The sequence below is a fragment of the Cavenderia fasciculata genome (assembly GCF_000203815.1).
Source record: "Cavenderia fasciculata unplaced genomic scaffold Scf_EU5ZYIE01EUG8B-5, whole genome shotgun sequence".
Classification (NCBI taxonomy): domain Eukaryota; phylum Evosea; class Eumycetozoa; order Acytosteliales; family Cavenderiaceae; genus Cavenderia; species Cavenderia fasciculata.
The window spans coordinates 865,238-889,840 of NW_004457642.1; the positions used below are offsets into that span (position 1 = coordinate 865,238).

The window sequence follows — 24,603 nt, forward strand, 5'->3', positions numbered from 1 at the left end:
TAGTACTATTTATATAATGTCTCTTAATAATAATAATAGTAAACAGATTAAATCACAACAACTATACAAAGCTAAATGGTTATCATTTGATCAAGTAACATTTAAAGATCATAACAATGTAGATAGAGTTTGGGAAGTTTGTAATAGAACAACAAGATCAAAACAACATGGTATTGATGGTGTAGATATCATTGCTGTCATTGAGAGTAGTAATAATGATGAACAACAACAATCAAAACAACAACATATAGTGATTATATATCAATACAGGGCACCAGTTGATAATTATGTATTAGAATTACCAGCAGGATTAATCGATGATAATGAATCACCATTGGAATGTGCTAAAAGAGAATTAAAAGAAGAGACTGGTTATGTGTGCTCAGATGATGATACAAACAACTCTAGATCATCACCCATATTGGCATTAGACCCAGGAATGAGTTCATCCAATACTATGATATGCACCGTCAATGTTGGTGTTGCCAATATCAATGATACACCACCAAAACAAAGTTTAGAAGAAGATGAATGTATCGAGGTGATTCTTCTACCATTGGACACCCTTTTGGATGAATTACTCTCTATACAGAAACAAAGATTATGTACAATCGATGCCAAGTTGTATACATTTGCTTTGGGGTTGTGTTGGCAAAAGAATAAATAAATATCATTCGAGTCCCCAACACGATTAAATTCGATTTTAATTATGTATACATGTGTGCTATGTTGGGCTGTTTCATCGATCGATCTAGAACAAGAATAGAATCTAGGATATTTTATATTGCGATATTTTTGGTTTCAAGATCTTCAACACCCGGATAAGATATTATTTAAATATTGTTGTTGTTGTTGAAGATCGGTGATATCTATCCCCCACCTTCATACTTAGTTAATAATCACAACAACATACAGAGAGAGATATCAATATTTATTTATAGAGATAAAGAGAATGCTACAAATAGATTTAAAAACAATTAATCTATTTATTTTAGTTTTTTTGTTCATTTTTGTAGGACAAACTTTTTCATCAGAGTTGCTTTCTGATGATGAGTGTAGGTAGTGAGATCAAATGATGACTGACGATTATTTAAAACTGACACATCTATTATTCATTTCGCATATATATATATATAGTAAACTCTGCTATATTTCTCATCAGACAATATGGAGTACCATTACCACAAGATCAATCATTATGTAACGGTATAAACTTTACATGTGCTGGAACTGGTACCGACTATCATATCTCTATAATGTATTGTATTATCATTGATCATATATTCTACGCATATGTTACATAAACCTAATCACATCAAATTTCTAGTAATATTATAACTAGTGGCTTTCAAGATGTAGGGGAATTAAATAATTCGATAACCGATTTCTATTTCCCAAGTGTTGGTAATTTCTATTTAGAACTTGCTACCAATTCAACTCCAGTCAAAGATCAATCAAAGAGTTTATTGTCTTTTATGAGAAATCTTTCTCAACTTGCTATCATGAGGTATTGTTTCTTGTGTTGTTGGTCAAATCTCATTCTAAACCCAATACAATGGTTGATGATGATGATGATGATGATGATGATACTAACCATTTACTTTTACTTTTACTTTACTTTTTCTTTTTTTATTTAGAATTATAAATGATCCCACTATTGTTACTGTACCTATAGACTTTGGATCAGGGATTATGTTCCCACTTCTTTCAGTTGTAGAGCTTAGATTTACACCCAATTTAATATCAATCCCATCATTTTTTAATACTTCAAAGGCCTCCACTCTCTCAATCCGAGCACCTTCTTGTAGGGAGATAGGAATCACAGAGAACCTCTATCTCCCAAATCTAATTCAGATTTTTTTACAGGTTGGATTAGATACACCCTACACCTGGGTCCTATCAAAGACATCATTCCCAAGAGTCTCATCATTGTTTGTATCTCTCTCTCTCTCTCTCTCTCTCTCTATAGAAAACTAGAAAGATTGTATACTAATTAGGTCTAATTTGATTCAAATGATATTTAGAGATATTATTTCAATATCAAGTACAACATCACGGTTGACTGTATATTATAATTTAACTCGCCCGACGTCTGTAAGATTTAGGACTGGCAATTATAATGTTATTTTTCATGAAAATTCAACTGGAATTTTAACATTGTAAGTGATTGGAGAAAGAGGAAATCAAATCATTTATAAAGATATATATATAGACTAAATTAAATCTTTTCATTCCCAAGTATTTTATCAGGTAATTCTATTTTCTCTCCAAGCATTGACAAGTTTTATCAACTAAAAGAATTGTAAGATAAAATAATCGACCATCATCTCAACATGTTTAATATATACTTAACCACACAACTCTTTATCTTTTATATAAATGTATATATATATATATTTAGCACTAGAGTAGATAGTCAAGAGAGTAAGTTACCTCTTATTTTCCCACCAAAGTTGGAAAACTTGGGATACTCTGGGTCGGAATTCACTACTCTTACAAGCCCCATTATCCCATCTACTTTAAAGATGTTGGATTTATCAATCAATCCACTGACTACAGTCGATTTTAATATTTTCAAAAATACCAACAAGTTATCGCTTCTATTACAAGACGCATTGTTACTAACAGGGTCAATACCAGATTCGTTTTGTAGTAACCAAATATTTATTCGCAATACTTCAATCAGTAGTATACCCGGTAAGTTATAAATCTATAGGATCCTATGTATATATATATTTAAATATATTTAAATATTAATCAAAATGTTTCTCTTTTAGACTGTTTTTATTGTTATTATAATGATGAAAATATTGTTAAAACATCGTTACCCATTCCAAGTTCATTTGTTTGTAATATTACTATTGACAATTTTAATTTAAACTTGATTAATGGACGAGCAAATGTGACTGGCCGCAACATAGGATGGGGTAGCGTCGGTTTGCCATTATATGATCTAAAGTCGATCGTTCCAAATAGTATTCTAGAGTACGTGTTTTAAAAGTATTTTTTATTCACCTCTTTCTATTTATTTACTAAATATTTTAATTTAATTTAGGTTGGAAATGCAAAACTTGGTTGGACCAATATCAAATATTACTGTTAGATTGGGCAGTGTTGCTCCATTCTACCCTTTCAATTTTTCAGTATTGGAGGTTGGTATTAAACCAATGTCGGTCACACCATCACAACAACCATCAGGATATGCTCTTTTTGATTTTGTGTTTTCAAATATAAACAACTACCTAGAACATAATGTTACCGTCCTATTAAATGGTTCATCGGTTCCCTGTTTTATTTTAAGCACAACACCATTATCTTGTCAAGTTCCATCTAGTCTCATCCCATTTGGAACCAACACACTTAAAATATCAAATGATTATTATTCTATCGATGACAGTGTATTTTATCAACAAGGTAATCAAAAAAAAACAAAATCAACTCTATGAATATTTAATTATTAATCCATCTTTTTCTTTCTACTTTTAGAGTACCCATTGATTCCATCAAATGCACAAAATATAGTTTATGCAAACCCTGGTGATATTATTACATTATCAGGTAGTTTTGGTTCCAATTATACCAATCCAATCGTTGTGTTTTATAACCAAAATGGTTATCAATCAAATTGTAATGTTACTATCATCTCACAAACACAATTGTATTGTAAACTTGAATCTAAAATGTCAAACGGTATCGTAGCTACCTTTGTTTCCTTGGGTCCCTACTCTTTGCTGTCCAACAATTCATTTACTCTTCGTTCACTTCAAGGTGACTGCGTTCTATCAACAAACAATTGCTCAAATCATGGTGTTTGTGATATCAATGGCGTTTGTTTATGTAATCAAGGATATTATAGTCAAAATTGTTCTATTCGTATGTTTATCAAATATATATAGAGAAAGAGTCATATAAATATAATACTTTTATTAATTAATTTTTTTTAGAATACCCAACCATATCAAATATTTCAAAAGATAATAATAATGAATTAATATTAATTGTTGGTGGAAATTTTGGTCCCTTTAATCAAATTAATGCATCTGTATTTGTAAATAATACGATTCAATGTTCTATTAATAGTATATCACAGCTATCAATTAATTGTACTATAAACTTGGGTGCTACATCATTGACATCTGGATGGATAGCTGTTACTGTCGGAATTGAAAATCTTACAACCACGCAAAACAATGCAGTTTTCTATTTATCATTACAAGACCAGTGCAGTCTGGATACTCATTCTTGCTTTGGAAATGGGTTTTGTAATGTATATGGAAATTGTATTTGTAAAGATAATTCTTTTTACAAAAATTGTTCAATTGGTATGTATTAAGAGTTAACTTATTTAATTTATTTATTTAATTAATTTATTATTTAATTTATTTAGCATATCCAGTTGTTACGAGCGGCCATTATGATAAAAATAATTTATCAAATGTTATCTTGTTTGGAGACTATGGTCCATTTGGTCAAGTAAATCCCTCCGTTTACATTAATGATACACTAGTTTGTCATATTACATATATATCACAAAAATTGATAAATTGTACATTGGATCAAATTCCATCCTATGGGTTTTCATCGGTCAACATTTCAGTCGACTCTATCATTTATTATAGCCCCTCACTTTTAGTAGGCCCAAACCTACCACCTACTCCATCACCCAACAGCACAACATCAACAAGTGGAGGCCCAGTTCTCTCTCCTATGCAAAAATGTGAACAAAATACCAATAATTGTTTTGGTAATGGAGCATGCTCAATTTACGGTTATTGTAATTGTGATATAGATTATAATCCTGATGATAATTGCAAAACAAAGTGTAAGTATTTAAATCGTAATTTAATTTTCAAAACTAACAATATTTTTAAATTAGTTACCAACACTACACCATCAACCAATCCTTTAGAACCAACATCATCGTTTGTTATTGATAATGTTAAATTTGAATTTCAATTTGTAGCAATACAAGAAGTTGGAATCAATGATGAAATATTGAGGGAATTATTAACCAATAGCTGGGTGTCTAATATCTCGAGTAACCCAGAGTCCACAACTGCCATTTACCAATTAAATATTACAGATCGCTCTGTTTTGGTAAACACCAATGTCGAAGCTGTGCTATCTTTTTCATCAAAAGCAAGAGATGTTCCCTTTGGAGATCGATTCATTCATGTTAATCCAAATTCTCTAAAGCTGGCAATCAACATTAGCAATTGGCAGTTTTCATCAAATCTTGCCACCCTTAGGGCTATATTCCTAACCACTGTTAATCAAGAACAATCAACTGTTTTTGATTGTCAAGAGACTCAAGTCGACAGCTTTACATATGACGAGTATGGATCGACCATCCAATATCTTAGATTTGTCAAAGACAATGTTCAGTTTAACGGAAGATTTGTAGACTATGTATTGTCAGATGGTAGAGAGGCCTATTCTAAAACCTCTATCATTAACCAAACAATCGACTCCAGTTCAGAAGAGGGCAAGATACTCTTTTCACTGATTGGTGTCTCGTTGCCTCAATGTCAATCGTGTGTCATAGACCCAGATTTTACGCCATTACTCGTTGATAAAGGAAATGAAGATTGTGAAGCCAAGTCTGATACATGGAGAATTATTGTTGGAGCATCAGTTGGAGGGGCTGCTGCAATTGCAATTGCAACCGGTGCCATCATTCTACTACGAAAGAAAAGAATCTTTAACAAAGGAGAAAGAAAAATATCAAATAGATTAAATTCAATGGGCTCAAAAAATTAATTAATCATAGTTGATTTGTAACAATAAAAATTTTATTTAAAATATACTTGAACATCAACAAGATTATTATTATTATTATTATTGTTGTTGTTGTTATCGATACATTTTTGGAGATAATTAATTTTAAAAGGTTGTAAAATTGATAGAAAGCTATCTTTAATTTGAACTGGTTTTTTATCGTGAGAGCTGATTTTTAATAATAATCTTCTTAGCGATGTATTCAAGAGAATAGAGTTTAGTAGAATATCACAATACTGGGTTTCTCGTGATGGGCCAGAATGATCGAGGTGAAAGAAAATTTCCAAAGAGGAGATACTTGCAGTTGCAAGTGATTGGTAGAATTGCTCTGTTATTACATCGGTATTGGATATTGTCAAATGTTTGATGGATTTGTTGACTTGAAGTATATCTGAAAAACAATCAACCAACATCTTGTTTGGATGATAAGGTGTATCTTGATGAAAAAATTCATCATACACTGATTGGAAATGATCATGGTTGCGGCGGCAAACATCCTGGACCATTAAACTAGTGATAGTTTTGTTTTCTCGTATCAATTTACAAAAAAGTTCTATATCTAGAATAAGTTGATTTCTATCGGTTCTATGATCGGAGATTTTGTAAGAGAGACGACATCCACTATGAAAAGTTGCACCCAAGGCACAAGAAGAAATGAAATGGAATGGCATTTCGATATGGAGAGTATTGATGGTAGGAATGCAAAGTATCTGATTAACATCACCAATATCTACATAGTCGTTTCTAATACAAAGACTTTCGAGTGTGGAAATATTTTTGAATGCATTACCATACTCTTGGTGAGCCTTGTGCGACGCAAGGCAAATGTCTATTTTGGTGATGTGTAAGAAATTGATCCAGTTCTCTATTCCTTGAACACCGTCGAGGATGACTTGACGAATATCTTGATCTACTTTGTTTTGTAAAAAGAATCGATCAGAGAAGGACCTGTTGTCTAGAATAAAGTCTACTCCAAGGGACATGTTTTTCCATTGTTCAATAGTTTTGGACTTGATAAAGCCCAACATTGAACTTGGGGAACAGGCGACTGTTATTTGTTGTAACGAGATGAATAAAGGAGTCCAATCTTTTGCGTTAACAACAAAATCCATTGATTCAACAATCACCAAATGGCTGACCATTTCTACATTGACAATATGGTTGGGTCTTTCAATCTTGAGCCAATCAAAGGCACGATAAAACATTGATTTGTCAATCAAGAAGCTATCAATGTCTGGAATGCATTCGTATGATCCAAAAGGACAGTTGTTACCTGAAATGACTAACAATCTCGATACCTCTCTTTGAACCATTCTAAACCAATACTTTGAAACCAATGCATATCCAAGTACATTATTATTATTTTTATGTTGTTTAACTATAAAATCTTCTTCTTCTTCTTCTTCTTCTTCTTCTTCTTCGTCGACGATTGAATAAGTTTGATTTGTTTTACTTTTTAATTGTTGTGACCGATTATTGATGTACTGATCAATAGGTTTAAAAGAAAAAGAACCAAACTGTAACTCTTTTGTTACAACGCAATAGTTGTAAAATAACTTTTGACAATCGAGTAATTGGATTAACTTTAGTTGTATAAATTTAGGTATCAAACCCTCTTCTTTGTTCATTGCAATTATAATATTATCAAGAATGAATGACACAAACCAAACAAAATTTGATTTAAATTTTGCAATAAAAAAAAGTAATTTTGATTTATTTAATAAAATAATAATCTAGTAAAATGTCAAACAATATCTATTTAGATAGATAGTTAAAAAGTTTTAACGAGGAACTCTTACACCACCTTCAATTCCATGTGGAGATAAAAGGAATTGCCACAATTGTAAAGTTCTACCTCTAAAACCACCAGCACATGCATTTAAATAATAGGTCCACATTCTTTTAAATCTTGCATTGTATTTTTGTTGATCCAATTTTGGATATGCTTCTAAAAAGTTTGCATACCATGCCAAAAGTGTCTTGTCATAGTCTGGTCCAAAGTTGTGAACATCCTCGACAACAAAATAATCTTCAGAGGAAGATGTAATCGATGCAACACTTGGACAAATACCATTAGGGAATATATACTTTTCAATCCATGCATCGTTTGTTATTTTTGTAGTGTTTACTCCGAGACAATGCAAAAGAAATACACCATCTGGTTTGATGTTTCTTCTGGCCACTTCAAAATAGGTTCTATAGTTTTTACTTCCAACGTGTTCAAACATACCAACACTAACAATTCTATCAAATTGACGGTGCAAGTCACGATAGTCTACCAATTCTATTGTGACATCTAAGCCAATGCATCTATCTTGTGCCAATTTTTGTTGTTCAGCTGAAATGGTAACACCAACCACCGACACTCCATAGTTTTTGGCAGCAAAGTAAGCCAATCCTCCCCATCCACAACCAATGTCCAATAAAGTCATTCCAGGTTGTAACATGAGCTTTTCACAGATTAATCTCAATTTATCTTCCTGAGCCTGATTGAGATTGGTTGCTGTTTTCCAATAACCACAACTGTATTGCATATGAGGGTCAAGCATTTGAGTGAAAAGGTCATTACCCAAATCATAGTGCTCTTTTCCAACGATCCAAGCACGTTTTCTTGATTGATGATTAAAGAGACGATTCGAGGCAATTCTAAAGAGATCACCAAGATTCTTTGGTAATTGATGATTGAGTTCAGCTCTGAAAATCTTTGTAAAGAGAATATCCATTCTCGGACAATCCCACCATCCATCCATATAGCTTTCACCCAATCCAAGAGAACCTTCGGCAAACACTCTTTTGTAAAAAGATTCGTTGTGTACAGTTACATCCCATTCCCTATTGCCATTTATTTTAATATCAGCCTTGTCCAACAATTCTTGAAGCATTCTCTTCCAATGATCCTTTGATTTATGTTTTTTCTCTTGAACCATCATATTTTGGTTTGGTTCAGAAGAAGAAGAGGTGGTGGTGGTGGTGGTGGTGGTGGTGGAAGAAGAGGTGGATGGAGTTTCAACCGCCATTTGTTGATGGGATGAGGAGGACGAAGAAGAAGAGGAATAATTAATATCCTCTGGGTTGGTCATTTTATTTTTTAAACTAATTTACACTGATAACAATTGATATTTAATATTGAATTTATGTATGTATGTATGTATGAATGAATATATGATAATATATAAATTTATTACAAACTTGACAGTGATAGATAAAAAAAAATTAAATAATTAAAATTAAATAAAAAATATTGAATCAGATAAACGATAACACACAAAAGAGGAATTTTATTTAATTTTTCTTGAAGTGGGGAGGGAAGGTGGGGGGGGTTTAAATTAATATTTTGTGTCATCAAGATAGTCCTTTTATATTATTACTATTGCATTTGTTAATCAATTCCATATTGAGATGTTTTTTTTTAACAATCATCTTCATCATCATCATCATCAGTTGTCATGATTATTCCATCAAACCCCAACAATGAGTGAGAAAACAAAAACTACCTATTATAGCAGCACACCCAATACTGGGATAATATGGATTGAAACCATGTGAAAATGTCTTTTCTGACCCTTTTGTGACCTCATTTTACTGTGTTTAGCTCATAAAAAAAGAAATCGAAATCCACACAGAAGGAATGGATGTTCAACACACACACCTACAATAAATATTATTATTATTAAAAGTTTAACTTGGATGCTTAAACTACAATTGTCAATGAATAAAAACAATAGGTTCAAATTATATAAAATTATATGATTAATTTAAAATAACTGTATTAATTTTTAGATCTTTGAATAGTTTCAATGATAGAATTGATTGAACCATTTGAAATTTGAGAATGATTAATGATTTGAGTCTTGCCAAACTCTTGATCGATCCATGTTTTGAGTTGGATCGATACCATTGAATCTACACCGTAGTCTTTGAGTTTGGTGTCGGGTGACAACAGCGATCTTTCAATGGACAGTGTCTCGGCGATATGGTTGATGATTTTGTTTTCATTGCTGTTGGTGTCGACACCTCCCATCATACTCTTTTTGTTGGAGATGGTGAGGTATTGGGTGAGAGAGTGTTCGAGGAATGGAAGTGATTCGACAAACTTCTTCAGTGACACATTGCCACAAATGGTTCTGGTGAGTTGTGTCGTTTGGTTGATAAACGATGATCTCAGTACACCATATACATATGATAGAGGGAGTAGGATAAGACCATTAGAACTCAAACTTGCATTTGAACCTTGATGAATGGCAACTTGTCCAGCCGACCCTATACTACCCCAAGCGATAGCTGTACCTTCCAATCCACACTCTCTACGATGTCTAGCTAATCCATCGAGGAATGCATTACCGACACCATAACTAGTGTTACCCTTGACAAGATACTGAGCCATCGATGAAAAGAGGTGGAAGTGATTCAACTTCCATCCAAGTTCTTCAAAGAGATGGTGAAGGTTCCACGCTCCAATGGCCTTGGCTGACAGTGCCTGTTGGTGGTCCTCCAACGTGATATCATCAGCTGTTGTAGCCATATACTGATTGGCACAATGCAAGAGTACTTTAACTGGTTCAATCGTTGTATTTGATTCGTACAGTTGTTTGACTGACAGTCTGAGTTGGTCATAATTACTAATATTACATTGTATAAAGTGTAATGTCAAATGAGGATTCTGTGATTGAATGGTATGCATCAACCATTGCATTTCAAACTTTGGTTTAGAATGTGTCACAATGATAATATTGGACAACTTTGGTGCATGCCCGATGAGATAGTAGAGACATTCGGCCGCAACACCAGTCTGACCAGTCATCATCAATGTACCTTGTACACCATCCAACTCGTATGAATGTCTTTCAATGATTGCTTCTGACTTGCCGGCATTTTGGAGTGATGGTAATAGGTCACGTTCCACATGTTCAAAGTCAAGAATAACCTTGCCAATATGTGTTCTTGATTTCATAAGGTCCATTGCTTTGGTGATATCTTGGCATGGGAATATTTTGATGGGTGGGACTTGTAATCCAAGGTTAAACATTTCCCGAACAGCACATTGTGAACTGTAATGGTTCTTTGAAAAGTGGATGGCAATGTAGGCACGTTGATAACGGAGCATGTGTGTACCGATATTGTCGAGATTGGCAAATTGGTCAATCGACAAATCAAGAATCGTTCCACTTGGAGACAGTGCTGAAAAATTGTCTTGCATACGCGAGTGGTCAAGTGTGTTTAGGATATACTGTACACCCTCACCGTCGGTCATATCGAGTACATTTTGAGTGAAATTAGACGATAAAAGGATGGCTGTGATAAACGAGCCATAGGTATCCTTTAAATACTGCATTTTACCGCCAGCACTCCCGATTGTTGCAAAGACCTTTCCACGATGTCCCATGGTCTTTAGAATATTGAGAGCTGCCAACCCAACACCACCCGACGCACTGTGGATAATGACAGAGTCGTCTGGATCGATATTTCCCTTTCTATAGAGTGCATAATGTGCAGTACCCATGGTGGTGACAATCGAAGCAGCATCTGCAAATGACAGTCCCTTTGGTATTGATAGGATTCTCTGATCAGTTATTACATGAGAGGTAAATGAACCAGATGCAGCACCATACACCTCGTCACCCACCTTGAACTTGGTGACTTTTGGTCCGACGCGAGTGACAATACCAGCACAGTCTTGACCAAATGGTGGATCATACACATCACCCGATGGGAACAATGACTGTGGTACACCACCATCGAGAATGAGACAATCTTTGAAATTGAGTGATGCAGCCATCACCTTGATCTCTACTTGTTCGCCAGTCAACACCTCTTGTTTGGCACGCAGATGGTATCTTGAATCCTTTTCAAACTTGATCACCATTTCCTTTGGATCAGTTACTGTGAATCGACTGTCTGGTTTGAGTACATCCCTTGCATAGACTAGTCTTTCCACGTTGACTTGAACCATTTCATTTTCATCCAATTCCAATTTAAACTCTCCTTCTCCCAATGCTTGGTAATTTGAAATTTGGAGAATCTGTTTAATTGAAACATGATTGCATGCATCCTTGCTAATGGACAATGCCAAAGATTCAAATGAAAACAATCCACTGCCTGATTTAAAGTTGAATTCTCTTGAAATGGGTGACAAACAATCATTCAACGTACTAGTACGAAGAGATATTAATTTGATTTGTAATTTCTCTCTTCTAATGATTTGTTGAAGACGTAGGTATTCCATAGATTTTGATACCAAATTATCAACATTCATTGGGTCCAATGTACTTATGTCCAAAATAACAACCTTTTTGTTTTCACTACTACAATATCCAATTGCATCGATGAGTTGTTGATTCTTATTATCATCCATAATATCATTTGATGAAAAGAATGAAATATCTAGGGTAATTAAATTGGCTTGTTGAATTAATTTGGTTGATAATTGTTGAATTTCTTCAGATGAAGGGGATGAAGAAGAAGAAGAAGAAGAAGAAGAAGGAGTAATAAATAAAATATGATCAATCTTTTCCAATTCCATTTCAAAAATACTCTTTTTTCTTGAAACCAACAAATTATTATTCTGGTATACATGAATAAAATCAATTAAATTTGATTTGATTTCTTCCAATTGATTATTATTAATATTCTCTGATTGTGATTCATCAACTATTTGATCTGCTGTTTGTTTTTGATTTAAAATAATTAAATGACCATTTAGATTTAATAATTGGTGGAATTGTTGTTGTAGTTGTTGTTGTTGATGTGGTTGTTTTAAATCACCAATAGTTGTTAAGATTAAATCATAACAAGATGACAAGAAACCTTGGTCTGTCAATTTTTCACCAAAATCAATATCTTTGGTTAGTTTCATTGATATCTTGTCATCATGTATGAAATTCGGGAAATAAGAGTCCATATCACCAACACGATCAATTAAATTATAATCTACGACGGCGATATTGTTATCATTTTCCAATGATGCTTGTATCATGGCAGCTATATCAAATGCCAATATTTCATTTCCCTGCTCCATACAATTTAATATTCTAATAACCTTGTGTGACGACGATTTGGAAGACTCTATAAATGATTGAACAAGTGAAACGACATTATCCTCCTGATTAAAGAGTACTAGAGACGGTGAATTCTTTGGTTGAGTTACTGATTCTTTGATTTGTTTTGCTGGGAACTTGGCTTGGTGTGTTTTACAAACTTTGGTAAGAGAGGTAGTGATGAGGTCACCACAATTGGCCAAGATATTACCATCTTGATCGATGATATCATAACCTCTGGCAATATGTTCATTTCCTCTTTGTATGTTTTGTGATCCACGTTTTGAAATAATAAACAATGACTTTACGGTACCACACTTTGGTATATTGTTGGCAAAGAATTGAGCTCCTTGGACACCTTCAAATACCTTTTCTGAATTTGGACCTTCACCTTGGAAGTTGGTGAGACCTGAATGTAAAATACAATCCAATATCGATGCATTAAAGACTGTGTTTTCCTCTTCAAAGTGGTTTCTTGGTTGCACATCAACCTCTGATAACATTCCTCTATCCTTGTTTAATTGGATTTGCAACACTCTTTTAAATGTCTCTCCATAGGGTAGACCCAGTTTGATAAGCTTGTCATAGACGTCTGTTGGTGTTCTTGTAGCGACATTGTACGTGTCCTTGCGGAGTTGCTCGACACTTGGGTACTTTGCCTCTGGCGTAGATGGATTGCGAACAGATATTCTACCAACCGATGCTTTGATCCATTTCGACGATGCATTATCGAGAAACTCTGTTCTGACTTGAAACTCTGTCGCCGAATAACTTGTAAACGTTGTCTTTAGCTTGGATTCAACACCCTCCTTGAGGAAGAATGGGTTGATAAAGTTGAGGTTGTGAATGGTTACATCTTTACCAGGCCATGCAGTAAGGATATTCTCAATGTAACCGGTACCTGGGAACAAGTATTTTCCCTTTACTTTGTGACCCTTGAGATATTGATAAGATGGTCTATTGACATCGATACCTGCCTCGTACACATACAATGATGGACTCTCTCGAATACCGAGGATCGTGGTTGACACACCTCCCAATCTAATCTTGGCGTATGACTTTTGTTCATCCCAGTGATACTCTGCATCCCATTGATAACGTGGCAATAATCTTGATCTATCCTTCCACTCGTTATCACTTGATGATGATACTTGATTGAAGAAATCAACATTGACATGACCAAAATAGAGGTGTGACAGACATGATTGAATACATTCAACCTCATCCTTTTTTCTATTTAATGGTGACATGATGGTTACTGAACCTTGTGGTTGTCCAGATAATAATGTCTTTAAATAAAATGATAATGTTGTATGTGGTGCAATCTCTAAATATACAAATGAAGAGTTGTTGGTATTGTGTTCATTTGCAATGATAGTGTCGATTGATTGTTGGAATAATACTGGGTGTCTGAGATTATCAAATATGTATTGAGCATTAAACCCGGTTGATGAGTTGATTAATTGAGAGGTTGAAGTTGAATAATATTTGATACTGGGTGTCGATTGTTGATAGTTGATATGCTCCAATTGACTAAAAATGTACTCCTTTGTTGCATCTTGTTTATCAGTGTGGAATGCACATGGTGTACCAAGGAATGCACTAAAGATATTATCATTCTTTAGTTGTTGATCAATTGATCCAAGTTGTTCTTCATTACCAGCCAATACAATTGAATCAGCTGAATTATAACATGCAATTGAAATATCATCAAATGATGATGATGATGATGATGATTGGAATCTCTCATTGTATTGTTCAACCGACAATGACACTGATAACATTCTACCACTACCAATCGTATCATTTTGAGCTACACTTCTAACATAAACAATTCTACATGCTTCTTCTAATGATATAATTCCAGAACACCATGCTGCTGTTACATCTCCAAAACTAAAATAAATTAAAATAAAACAAATTAATTATTAATATTTGATTATTTGTTTCATTATTATTTATATATGTATGTACCTATGACCAATAACAATTTGAGGAATAACACCAAAATGTTTATACAATTGAACCAAAGCAACTTGAATGATAAAGGTTGATGGTTGAGCAAGGATTGGATGATGAATCTGTTGAGAGTCTGCAAGTCTCAACTTGGCAATGATTGAATATTGATAGTGCTGAGAAAGGATTTGATCGACTTGATCGACTGCTTGACGGAATACCTTTTCATTGGCATACAGTTTCTCACCCATTCCATTCCATTGAGCTCCTTGACCACAAAATACCATGACTACTTGTGGAACCTTTTTCTTGTTTAATTGTGACATGTTGGAAGCAAATGTTTGTTGTCTCTCATAGATACGACTAGATTCCTTGAATGATTCCCAGTCACTTGCAACAATCACCTTTTGACATGAAGGATGTCTTGTTTTAAGTGATTGTGTTTTGACAAAATCTTCAAATCTAACCTTTTCCTTGTAATCATCAATATTATTTTTGACCAATTCAATATATTTATCCATTGATTTCTTTGTATTTGCTGAAAATGGTATTAAATAATCAATCTTTTCAATTGTATTATTATTTTCTTCTAAAATTATAAAAAAAATTAAAGAATTAATATTAATCAATTTAATTTAAATAATTAATTATTTACCTTGATGCAATTTGTTTGATTTAAACTCTTCAATGATTAAATGAGAATTACTACCAGTAATACCAAAAGAATTAATACCCATTCTAATGAGTTTATCATCATAGTAGGTTGGGATTGGTTCATTTTCCAAGACGATTTTAATTTCACCATCCAATAGATCAATCTTTGGATTGAGTTTTTTGAAATTAATATTCTTTACCAACATTTTGTTTTTGATCATCATGGCACATTTGATGAGCGATGCAACGGCTGCAGCACTTTCAGTGTGTCCAATGTTACTCTTGACCGATCCAATGCGAAGTGGTTCATCCTTGGTATGCGATCCTCTAAAGATCTTGGTGATTGATGACATTTCCATTGGATCACCTGTGGGTGTCCCTGTGCCGTGACACTCGACATAGTAGATATCGGATGGGGTGAGACCGACATTCTTGAGTGCTTGGCGAGTGTTTACCTCTTGAGCAGCTGCCGATGGTGCTGAAGGAGACGGTTTGTCAAAGTTACCGTCGACGTTGCTGCTACCACCCTTGACGACACAGTAGATGTTGTCATTGTCAGCAATTGCCTTGGAGAGACGTTTGAGAATGAGTACTCCCAGCCCTTCACTACGTGCGTATCCTTCAGCCGATTCGTCAAAAGATGCACACAGACCCTTTTTGCCAAGCATGTTCATATAGGTGAAGGCCGTTGACACAGTTGGTTCAAGGGTGGCATTGACACCGGCGACGATGGAAATGTCACTCTTTCCACTACGAATAGTGTCCACACCCATCAAGATGGCAATCATCGACGACGAGCAGGCCGTGTCGACAGCAATCGACTCTCCACGGAAATCATAATGATACGATGCCTTGATCGACGAGTCAGACCTACCAAAACGAGCAGAATGACTCATTGTCGTCAGATCTCTGTTTTGCATATTCAAGATAGAGTCGTACATTTGGCCGAGGAATGTTGAGGTTGTGCTCCCTCTTATAGTGGCTGGGTCAATATGAGCATCTTCCAAAGCTTCCCAAATAACCTGCAGATACAATCGTACTTGGGGATCAACCAGTGTAGCCTCCTTGGGAAGAATACCAAAGAACGAGTTGTCAAAGTTTGTCCATTGAGACCAATCCAAGAACCCTCCACGCTCGGTCGCAACAAACCCTTGGTCTTGGAAAGACTTTGACCAACGCTCAGCCGTCACACTTGAAATACCATCCAGTCCACCCAGCAACTGGTCATAGAATTGTTGAGGTGTTGTCGACCCACCAGGGAATCGACATCCAATACCAATGAGTGCCACTCCATCTTCATCAATATAGTGTTGATTGTTGTTGTTATTATTATTGTTATTATTACTTTCAATAGACATTTGCTGTTTACTATTGTTTGTTTGTTTTAGAAGAACAGAAGTAACCTATCATGTGAATGGTTTATTTATACTCGATTCCGGTCCTCATCGTCATTGTCATCGTCATCCAATAGAGAGAAAGGAGAGGAGGAGGAGGTCAACAAAGGGTCAACAGTACTGTATTCCACTAACCATTGATTCATTGTTGCTATCAAAAAAGTGTATATTTTGGTGTTGTTTGCTCAACAACTAGAGAGCTTCATCTGTTATAAAATGCTCGTACGTATATATTAGTAATAGTTTTAGTTTTAGTTGTTATTGTTTTTATGTGCTTGGTCTGTCAAAAAAAAAAAAAAAAACATGATGTCAAACAGATAATTAAATCTTCTCACAACAAATATTAATTTGGAAAAAAATACTATTATTATTATGTTTTGAAGATAAATATAAATTAATAATATTATTATTAGATAGTACAGTTATATAATTAGATATTTATATTATGTATCGTATCTATGTATTTATGTATCTATAATATTAATATTAAATGCACACTATTCATGTATAGATTTAATCTTAATAAATGTTTGTTTGATTTGTTTCTATCTCTGGTGAAAAAGGAAATAATTAACGGAGGGATCTGATTTTTGTCCCGCTTCGTTCTTTTTGCACAACGAGACCTCATATGACTGTCTTTTTGACAAAAAAGAAATCGAAATTTCAAAAACCAACACATCATTATTTTTAATATATTTTGAAAGGAAAGTGAACGAGCTTTTTTTTAACAAGATAGACTTTACTTTGTGTGTGTTGTATTCATATATTATTATTATTATTGTTAATATTATTAATATTATTCCACAACAACAACAACAATAACAACAGAGAGATGCAAAACGACAACGATAAAAGTGTTTATTTAAATGGTAATGATCTTGAAATTCAAGATCTCATCAATATTGGTTACCGTGCATACAAAGTATGCATCAGTGATGAAACTATTCAAATCATTCAAAGAGGTAGAAAGGTTGTTGATGATATTACCTCTTCCGATAAGATTGTTTATGGTATCAATACCGGTTTTGGTTTATTCTCTGATGTTACCATTCCAAATGATTCAATTAAAAAGTAGTATTGTTGTTGTTGTTATTATTATTATTATTATTATTATTATTTTTTAAAAAGAGTACTAACTATCAAGTTTTGTTATCAATATATTCGTTTATCTCTCTCTTTCTCTCTTTCTCTAGATTACAATGTAATTTAATTAGATCACATTCAAGTGGAGTAGGACAACCATTAACACCAGAGAGAACAAGAATGTTGTTGGCATTGAGAATCAATGTTTTAACCAAAGGATACAGTGGCATTAGTTTAGAGTCTGTTACGAGAGCTATCAATATTTTAAATAGTAATTGTTTGCCATTGGTACCAGAAAAGGGAACAGTTGGTGCATCTGGTGATCTTGCACCACTATCTCATTTGGCATTGGGATTGATGGGTGAAGGTAAAATGTACAATGGTACTACCAAACAAATAGAAGACTCTGCCAGTGTCTTGAAAGCACATAACCTTACCCCAATAGAATTGGGTGCCAAAGAAGGATTGGCATTGATCAATGGAACACAATTGATTACATCGTTGGGTTGTGAAGCTGTTTCTAGATCACAGATACTCTGTGAGACTGCTGACATTATTGCTGCACTCACTTTGGAAGCACTCAAAGGTACTGTAGTCGCCTTTAACCCAGCTATTCATGCTGCACGTCCACATAAAGGCCAAGGAAAATCGGCAGAGTTCCTTCGTTCTATTCTTCACGGTGAAAAGTTCAAGTCACAGATTTACACTGGTCACGCCAATTGTGGCAAGGTTCAAGACAGCTATACACTTCGTTGTATTCCTCAAGTACATGGTATCACTAGAGATACTGTAGATTTTGTTGCTGGTATCATTAGCACTGAAATGAATAGTGCCACCGACAATCCAATGGTCTTTGCCGACTTTAATTGTACCATGTCTGGTGGTAATTTTCACGGTGAATATCCAGCAAAGGCACTCGACTATCTTGCCATTGGTATACACGAACTTTCAAATATTTCAGAGCGTAGAATTGAACGTCTCGTCAACAATCAACTATCTGGTCTTCCTGCATTCCTCATCAAAGAAGGTGGATTAAACAGTGGTTATATGATTGCACATTGCACCGCTGCTGCTCTTGTATCTGAAAACAAAACACTCTGTCATCCATCATCTGTCGATTCTATCAGTACTAGTGCAGCCAAAGAGGATCACGTTTCAATGGGTGGATGGTCTGCTCGTAAATGTCTACTCGTCGTCGAGAATGTAGAAAATGTTCTTGCCATTGAATTACTTGCTGCCTGTCAAGCTATCGATTTCCTTCGTCCACAAACCTCAACCGATCCACTCGAAGCTGTTCATGCACTTGTTCGTTCAAAGGTTAGCTTTATGGAAGAAGATCGTTTCCTTCAACCAGATATTGAAGCTGTAAACCAATTAATTACTTCTGGTCAAGTTTTAAATGCTGTTAAATCATTTTTCTAAAAAATAAATATACAAATAAATTAAATCTTAACAAATAGGTAGTAATTATTTATATAAAGTGGTTTTATTATTAATATATATTTCTTTGTCAGTTTTTATTTATTTATTTATTTAATTGTTTATTTATTGCTCCTTCTTTGCTACTGAAGAAGATGATACTCTATTATTATTATTATTATTAGTAATATTATTATTATTATTATTATTATTGTCAGATGAACTATAAGATTTCCATTTATTCAAATAAATGTTTGAAGTAGTTACTAAATTACCAATACCCAAACTAACGAGTATAAGTCCACATGCAATAACTTGCCATTCAATATAATAGGTATGATACTTGAAATAAGAATAAGTTAAAAATACAAAACCATTATACATTTGGAAACAATGTACAAATAATAAAAATGGTAATAAAAATAATGCACTTGGTGTCCAACCTGGATCACTAATCATCTATTAAATAAAAACAAAAATGTGATTAGTAAAATATTATATATATCTATCTATCTATCTATCTATCTATCTATCTATTTCTTTTTCTATTTCTATTTCTTTTTTTTTTTTTTTTTTTTTTTACATACATTTTCACTTGTAACATCCATAATATTTGCTTTACCAATGGCAACCATTCTATACAATTGACCTTGTTGATAACGATTTGTTAGAATTTGAACAATACCTTGAGCACCAGAGAACATGGTCATCATTGGAAGTAGATCAGTAAACGATGTAGAGAGTGGCCAGAGTAGATTGGTGAGTGCACCAGCAATAGAGAGATAGTGATGCATGATCCACCATGGACGAATTGAACTACCATTGACAAGAAGGATATTCTCTCTCAAAGCCAAAGTGACATAGTAATAGAGTAACCATATTTGCCACGAGGTTGTAATAAAAGAGTTGGAAGGAAACATAAAGAGCAAAGCAACAAAGAGTATAAATTGGGGATTGGTCTTGAATTTAAACTTTTCATATTCAGTCTTTAGACGGAATCTTTCACCTTCTCTGTAGTGCTTTACATTGACTTGACCAAGGAAAAGACGTACAAATACACCACCAGTCTCTGGAGTAAATGTCTTTTTCGATTGCTTGATCGATGTTTTAATAGATTGTATCTTTTGTTTCATCTCGACTACTGCATCATTTGACTTGTCACCACCACCGGACTGTAACAAGGTGATACGTTGCAATAACTTTGATGATTCTTTTTCTTGTTTGTCTAGTGTGTTACATATCTCATCCAAGCTTTTAAAACCAACAGCAATCTGTTCCTTAAACTTTAATCCTTTTTCTTTAACTCCATTTTGACTCTTTTCCAACTCTTCCAACTCCTTTTTTAAATCTATCAACTCTTTTTCACTTTTACTTGTACTTGTATCCATGATAAAGTTGATGATATATAAATATATAAATATAAATATATATAAATACAAATATATAGTAGTAGTAGTAGTTTTAAATAAAGTTTTGACCTTTTTAGTATTAATATATATATATATATATATCTATAATAGGTTGTGACAAACACAAAAGTAAGTTCTAAATTAATTCTGTCTGTAGAGGAACTGCTGCTGTAACAATAAAAGAGGGTAATAATAAAAAAAATATGAAGCGGAGAAGGAGCTTTCAAGAAGATTTTTTTTTTTTTGAATAAAATTTTAGTTCTATCTCTTAAGTGTAATTTTCAGCACGGTGCCTACAATATTAGTGTAACACAAATATTTGGTTTCAATGATGAAGGATAATAATGATTAAATTAAGTAGTTCATTTAGAATCGATTAAAATCGTCTGGATCAATCTTTTACCTATTGAATTTTTTTTTTATTTTTTGAAAATTTTTTTGCTTCCTCCCAGAGAGACAGTTCTCTCAGTGCATCCAGCTTCTTTTGTTCGATGATTTATCAATAGAAGAAGTAGTAATAATCTTTTAATTTTCAAAATAAAGAACAAATAAAAATGAAGAGAAAGGTATATAGATAGATAGATAGATAGAAAGATAGATGTACTTTTAAAAAAGAAAGAGCAATGTTGAGCATAAATCTTTAAGATCTAAGCGACCGACAACCCAATATGATCATCATTTATTAATCTTACTCTTTCTTTTCTCTATCTCCTATATCATTCATAGGTATTGTTGATGGGCAGAAGTGAATCTGGTAAGACCTCTATGAGATCTATCATTTTCGCAAACTATATCGCCAGAGATACAATGAGATTGGGTGTAACAAGTAAGTAGACCAAGATCACAATCATCATCATCATCGTTGAATTTATTTATTAATACACACTGTAACCATTATTACTACCTATAGTCGATGTTGAACATTCACATGTTAGATTCCTTGGTAATTTAGTATTGAATCTCTGGGATTGTGGAGGTCAAGAAGGTTTTGTAGAGAGTTACTTGACAACACAAAGAGATCATATTTTCAGAAACGTTGAAGTACTCATCTATGTATTTGATATTGAAAGCAGAGAACACCAAAAGGATCTTAAAAACTTCAAGTCTTGTCTCGAAGCTATCCTCCAAAACAGCAAGGATGCCAAAATCTTTTGTCTCATTCACAAGATGGATTTGGTGCCAGAGGATCAACGTGATAACCTCTTTAGATTACGTGAAACTGAATTGCAACAACTATCTCTTCCCCTCAAAGTAACATGTTTTAGAACATCTATTTGGGATGAAACCCTTTACAAGGTACGCGTAGACACTCAAAAAAAGATATCTTTTTTTTTTCTCTCTCTCAGTCTATTTTAACCATTTTATTTATTTCATTCTAGGCATGGTCATCTATTGTATATTCATTGATTCCAAATGTCAAAGTATTGGAACATCATCTCGATAAGTTTTGCAGAATTTGTGAAGCCGATGAAGTAGTCTTGTTTGAAAAGGCAACATTTTTGGTTATTTCTCACAGTGCACGTAAACAACACAAAGACGTACATAGATTCGAAAAGATTTCAACCATCATCAAACAATTCTTCCTCAGTTGCAGCAAGTCACAAGCCAACTTCCAAGCCATGGAAGTACGTAACTCAAACTTTGCTGCTTTTATCGATGCCTTTACCTCCAACACATACATCATGGTTATAATGTCGGATCAAACCATCGAATCATCTGCCACACTTCTTAACATTCAAGTTGCCAAATCTCACTTTGAAAAGTTTATCCAACAAAACAGTGCCAACCAATCAATTGTTTAACAACAAACGTTTCCAATTTTTTTTTAATTAATTAACATCCTCCCCACCAACCAACCAAACAACCAAAACAAAAAGAATTTAATATAAATATATAAAACTTGTGATAGTATTCATCAAAGTAGATCTTTACAAACTATATGTGCGAAAAATATATATATTTTTTTTGGTGGTTGATAACTTTATTTTCTATTATCTATAGCATAAATATTATTATCATTATTATTATTATTATTATTAGAATAGAATATTGGTGATTATTATTATTATTTAATATTATTATTATTGTTATTTTTGTTTTATGTTGAAGTTAAAATTAAACCAACAGTTACAATCAAACAAGAATAGAGTTTTTCTTTAATTCTTTTGACATCTCTTCCAAAATTGATAGTCTTTTTGAGAATGATTGCAACCACTAGATTGAATAATTGATTGAGAGCACCTTCGGTTGCACTGACAATGCCACCATTGTAGTAGAGATGGTAGGATATGGAAACGAAAAAGTAACCGGCCAAAGATAGTACCTCTCCCAAGGCAGACAAAAGTACATATTTACGACGAATATACAAGAGATCGTAGGTTGATCGACGGAAACGAGGAATAAAGAGAATGAGAAAGAGGAACGTCAAACTGTTACCATAGATTGAGATGATGAGGAATGATATCGACGACTGTCCACCACTTTCATTGGTGCAAAATGTAACCAAAACATAGTAAAAGGCAATGAGAAGGTCAGATAAGAGTACGTTTCTAACTGCCCTTTGCTTCCAAAATCCCTTTGAGAATTGTGTCCACTCTCCTTCGACGGCAGGATAAAAGCCACCGATAAAGATGAGAATAAAGGCTATAAAGTGAAGTGGCGTAATAATCTTGTGGAATGTAGAGAGTACTGGAAAGAAGCCCGATAGCAACGATAGTACTATTGTCATTGGGAGGAGGAAGATTGAGTTTAGTTGCATTAATGGCACAATGACTGTTGAGCTGCTAGATTCAAATGCTTTCAAGAGATAGATCAATGAAAAGCATTGAAATACTCCAGAGAATAATGATGCATATAATATAATAACTGGATTAATCATCTCTATTCCAGCATCACCTCCACCATTGTTGTTGTTATTGTTGTTGTTGTTGTTTGAAAAGTAGAAAGAGAATATATGTGAACTTCCATAGTAACTGTGAAGAAAGATACCACATATAAACATGACGATACCAGAGATGATAGAGTCTTGTTCACCGGTCAACTTGATATCTTCTTCATTGTTTATCATCTTTTGACGATGATGATGATGTCTACTTTTATCACTTTCATTAATCATGATAAGAGTATCACTCTTTTTATAATCTGCTAATAACTCTGTTGTTGTTGTTGTTGTCGTTGTCGTAGATGAATTTGTTGAAGAAGGTAATAATGGTGATGTAGAAGCCGATGTAATTGGAGAGAGGTTAATTCCTTCCTCATCGTCATGATTCCTTTTCAAAGATGATGATGAAGGTGTTGATGATGATGAAGAGGAAGAAGATTCTTTAGGGTTGTGTGGATGTACCTCTGCAATAACACCATCTGATATTACATCACAACCAGCCCATAATACAGCACCAACTATTAATGGTACTGTCCATAATAAATCTACCATTGTTTGTATTAATAATAATAATAATAGTCTGTAGTCTAGATGTAGATTGTATTAGATGATGATGATGATGATTTAATTGTCTGTTCAGCTATATAAAGAGCTGGTTGATAGTTAAAATATCTAATAGTTTTAGATTTGCGAAGAATTTGTTTATTAAAGTTGTTGTTGTTATTATTATTAATTATGTGTTATATTTTTATTATTATTATTATTATGATTATTATTATTATTATTATTACTGTTTATGTATTCATTGTTGGTTTGTGTAGGGAGCTCCCAGCTCGTCGGACAAAGAGATATCTTTCGTAGGAAGGAAGAGACCTACGAGTTTGGGTGAGTCAGCAAAAAAGAAAACAAGAAGAAGTTTTTTAATTTTTATTTATAATTGTATATTTTTTTGTCTATATTATCATCAGTCAAAGCTATGTGTCTCGCATAGAAGG

The 24,603-nt window shown here is 33.7% G+C and overlaps 8 protein-coding genes across 8 annotated transcripts; 3 read left to right on the forward strand and 5 right to left on the reverse strand.

Moving 5' to 3' along the window:
• Window positions 1–16: 16 nt before the first annotated feature.
• DFA_09769 (uncharacterized protein) lies at window positions 17–5,760 on the forward strand (the record flags this gene model as incomplete). The annotated part of the gene is made up of 13 exons (XM_004352370.1): window positions 17–533; window positions 996–1,055; window positions 1,138–1,258; window positions 1,343–1,507; window positions 1,638–1,931; window positions 1,998–2,159; window positions 2,240–2,302; window positions 2,402–2,629; window positions 3,056–3,414; window positions 3,487–3,873; window positions 3,945–4,322; window positions 4,388–4,822; window positions 4,877–5,760. The coding sequence occupies 13 exons, from the start codon at window positions 17–19 to the stop codon at window positions 5,758–5,760; spliced, it is 4,053 nt and encodes a 1,350-aa protein (XP_004352422.1).
• Window positions 5,761–6,006: 246 nt separating this feature from the next.
• DFA_09770 (uncharacterized protein) lies at window positions 6,007–7,406 on the reverse strand (the record flags this gene model as incomplete). The annotated part of the gene is made up of 2 exons (XM_004352371.1): window positions 6,007–6,169; window positions 6,238–7,406. 2 exons carry the CDS (start codon window positions 7,404–7,406, stop codon window positions 6,007–6,009), a joined length of 1,332 nt encoding a protein of 443 aa, XP_004352423.1.
• A 153-nt stretch (window positions 7,407–7,559) lies between these two features.
• Window positions 7,560–8,858, reverse strand: DFA_09771 (uncharacterized protein; the record flags this gene model as incomplete). The annotated part of the gene is made up of 1 exon (XM_004352372.1): window positions 7,560–8,858. One exon carries the CDS (start codon window positions 8,856–8,858, stop codon window positions 7,560–7,562), a length of 1,299 nt encoding a protein of 432 aa, XP_004352424.1.
• A 689-nt stretch (window positions 8,859–9,547) lies between these two features.
• Window positions 9,548–16,962, reverse strand: pks30 (putative polyketide synthase; the record flags this gene model as incomplete). The annotated part of the gene is made up of 4 exons (XM_004352373.1): window positions 9,548–14,708; window positions 14,787–15,357; window positions 15,424–16,825; window positions 16,852–16,962. 4 exons carry the CDS (start codon window positions 16,960–16,962, stop codon window positions 9,548–9,550), a joined length of 7,245 nt encoding a protein of 2,414 aa, XP_004352425.1.
• A 686-nt stretch (window positions 16,963–17,648) lies between these two features.
• hal (histidase) lies at window positions 17,649–19,321 on the forward strand (the record flags this gene model as incomplete). The annotated part of the gene is made up of 2 exons (XM_004352374.1): window positions 17,649–17,887; window positions 18,010–19,321. The coding sequence occupies 2 exons, from the start codon at window positions 17,649–17,651 to the stop codon at window positions 19,319–19,321; spliced, it is 1,551 nt and encodes a 516-aa protein (XP_004352426.1).
• Window positions 19,322–19,444: 123 nt separating this feature from the next.
• On the reverse strand, window positions 19,445–20,706 carry tmem120 (uncharacterized protein; the record flags this gene model as incomplete). Its single annotated transcript, XM_004352375.1, has 2 exons — window positions 19,445–19,777; window positions 19,906–20,706. 2 exons carry the CDS (start codon window positions 20,704–20,706, stop codon window positions 19,445–19,447), a joined length of 1,134 nt encoding a protein of 377 aa, XP_004352427.1.
• A 575-nt stretch (window positions 20,707–21,281) lies between these two features.
• On the forward strand, window positions 21,282–22,529 carry ragA (Ras-related GTP-binding protein; the record flags this gene model as incomplete). Its single annotated transcript, XM_004352376.1, has 4 exons — window positions 21,282–21,293; window positions 21,454–21,553; window positions 21,638–22,023; window positions 22,107–22,529. The coding sequence occupies 4 exons, from the start codon at window positions 21,282–21,284 to the stop codon at window positions 22,527–22,529; spliced, it is 921 nt and encodes a 306-aa protein (XP_004352428.1).
• Window positions 22,530–22,825: 296 nt separating this feature from the next.
• Window positions 22,826–24,160, reverse strand: DFA_09776 (uncharacterized protein; the record flags this gene model as incomplete). The annotated part of the gene is made up of 1 exon (XM_004352377.1): window positions 22,826–24,160. One exon carries the CDS (start codon window positions 24,158–24,160, stop codon window positions 22,826–22,828), a length of 1,335 nt encoding a protein of 444 aa, XP_004352429.1.
• Between the last annotated feature and the right edge of the window lie 443 nt (window positions 24,161–24,603).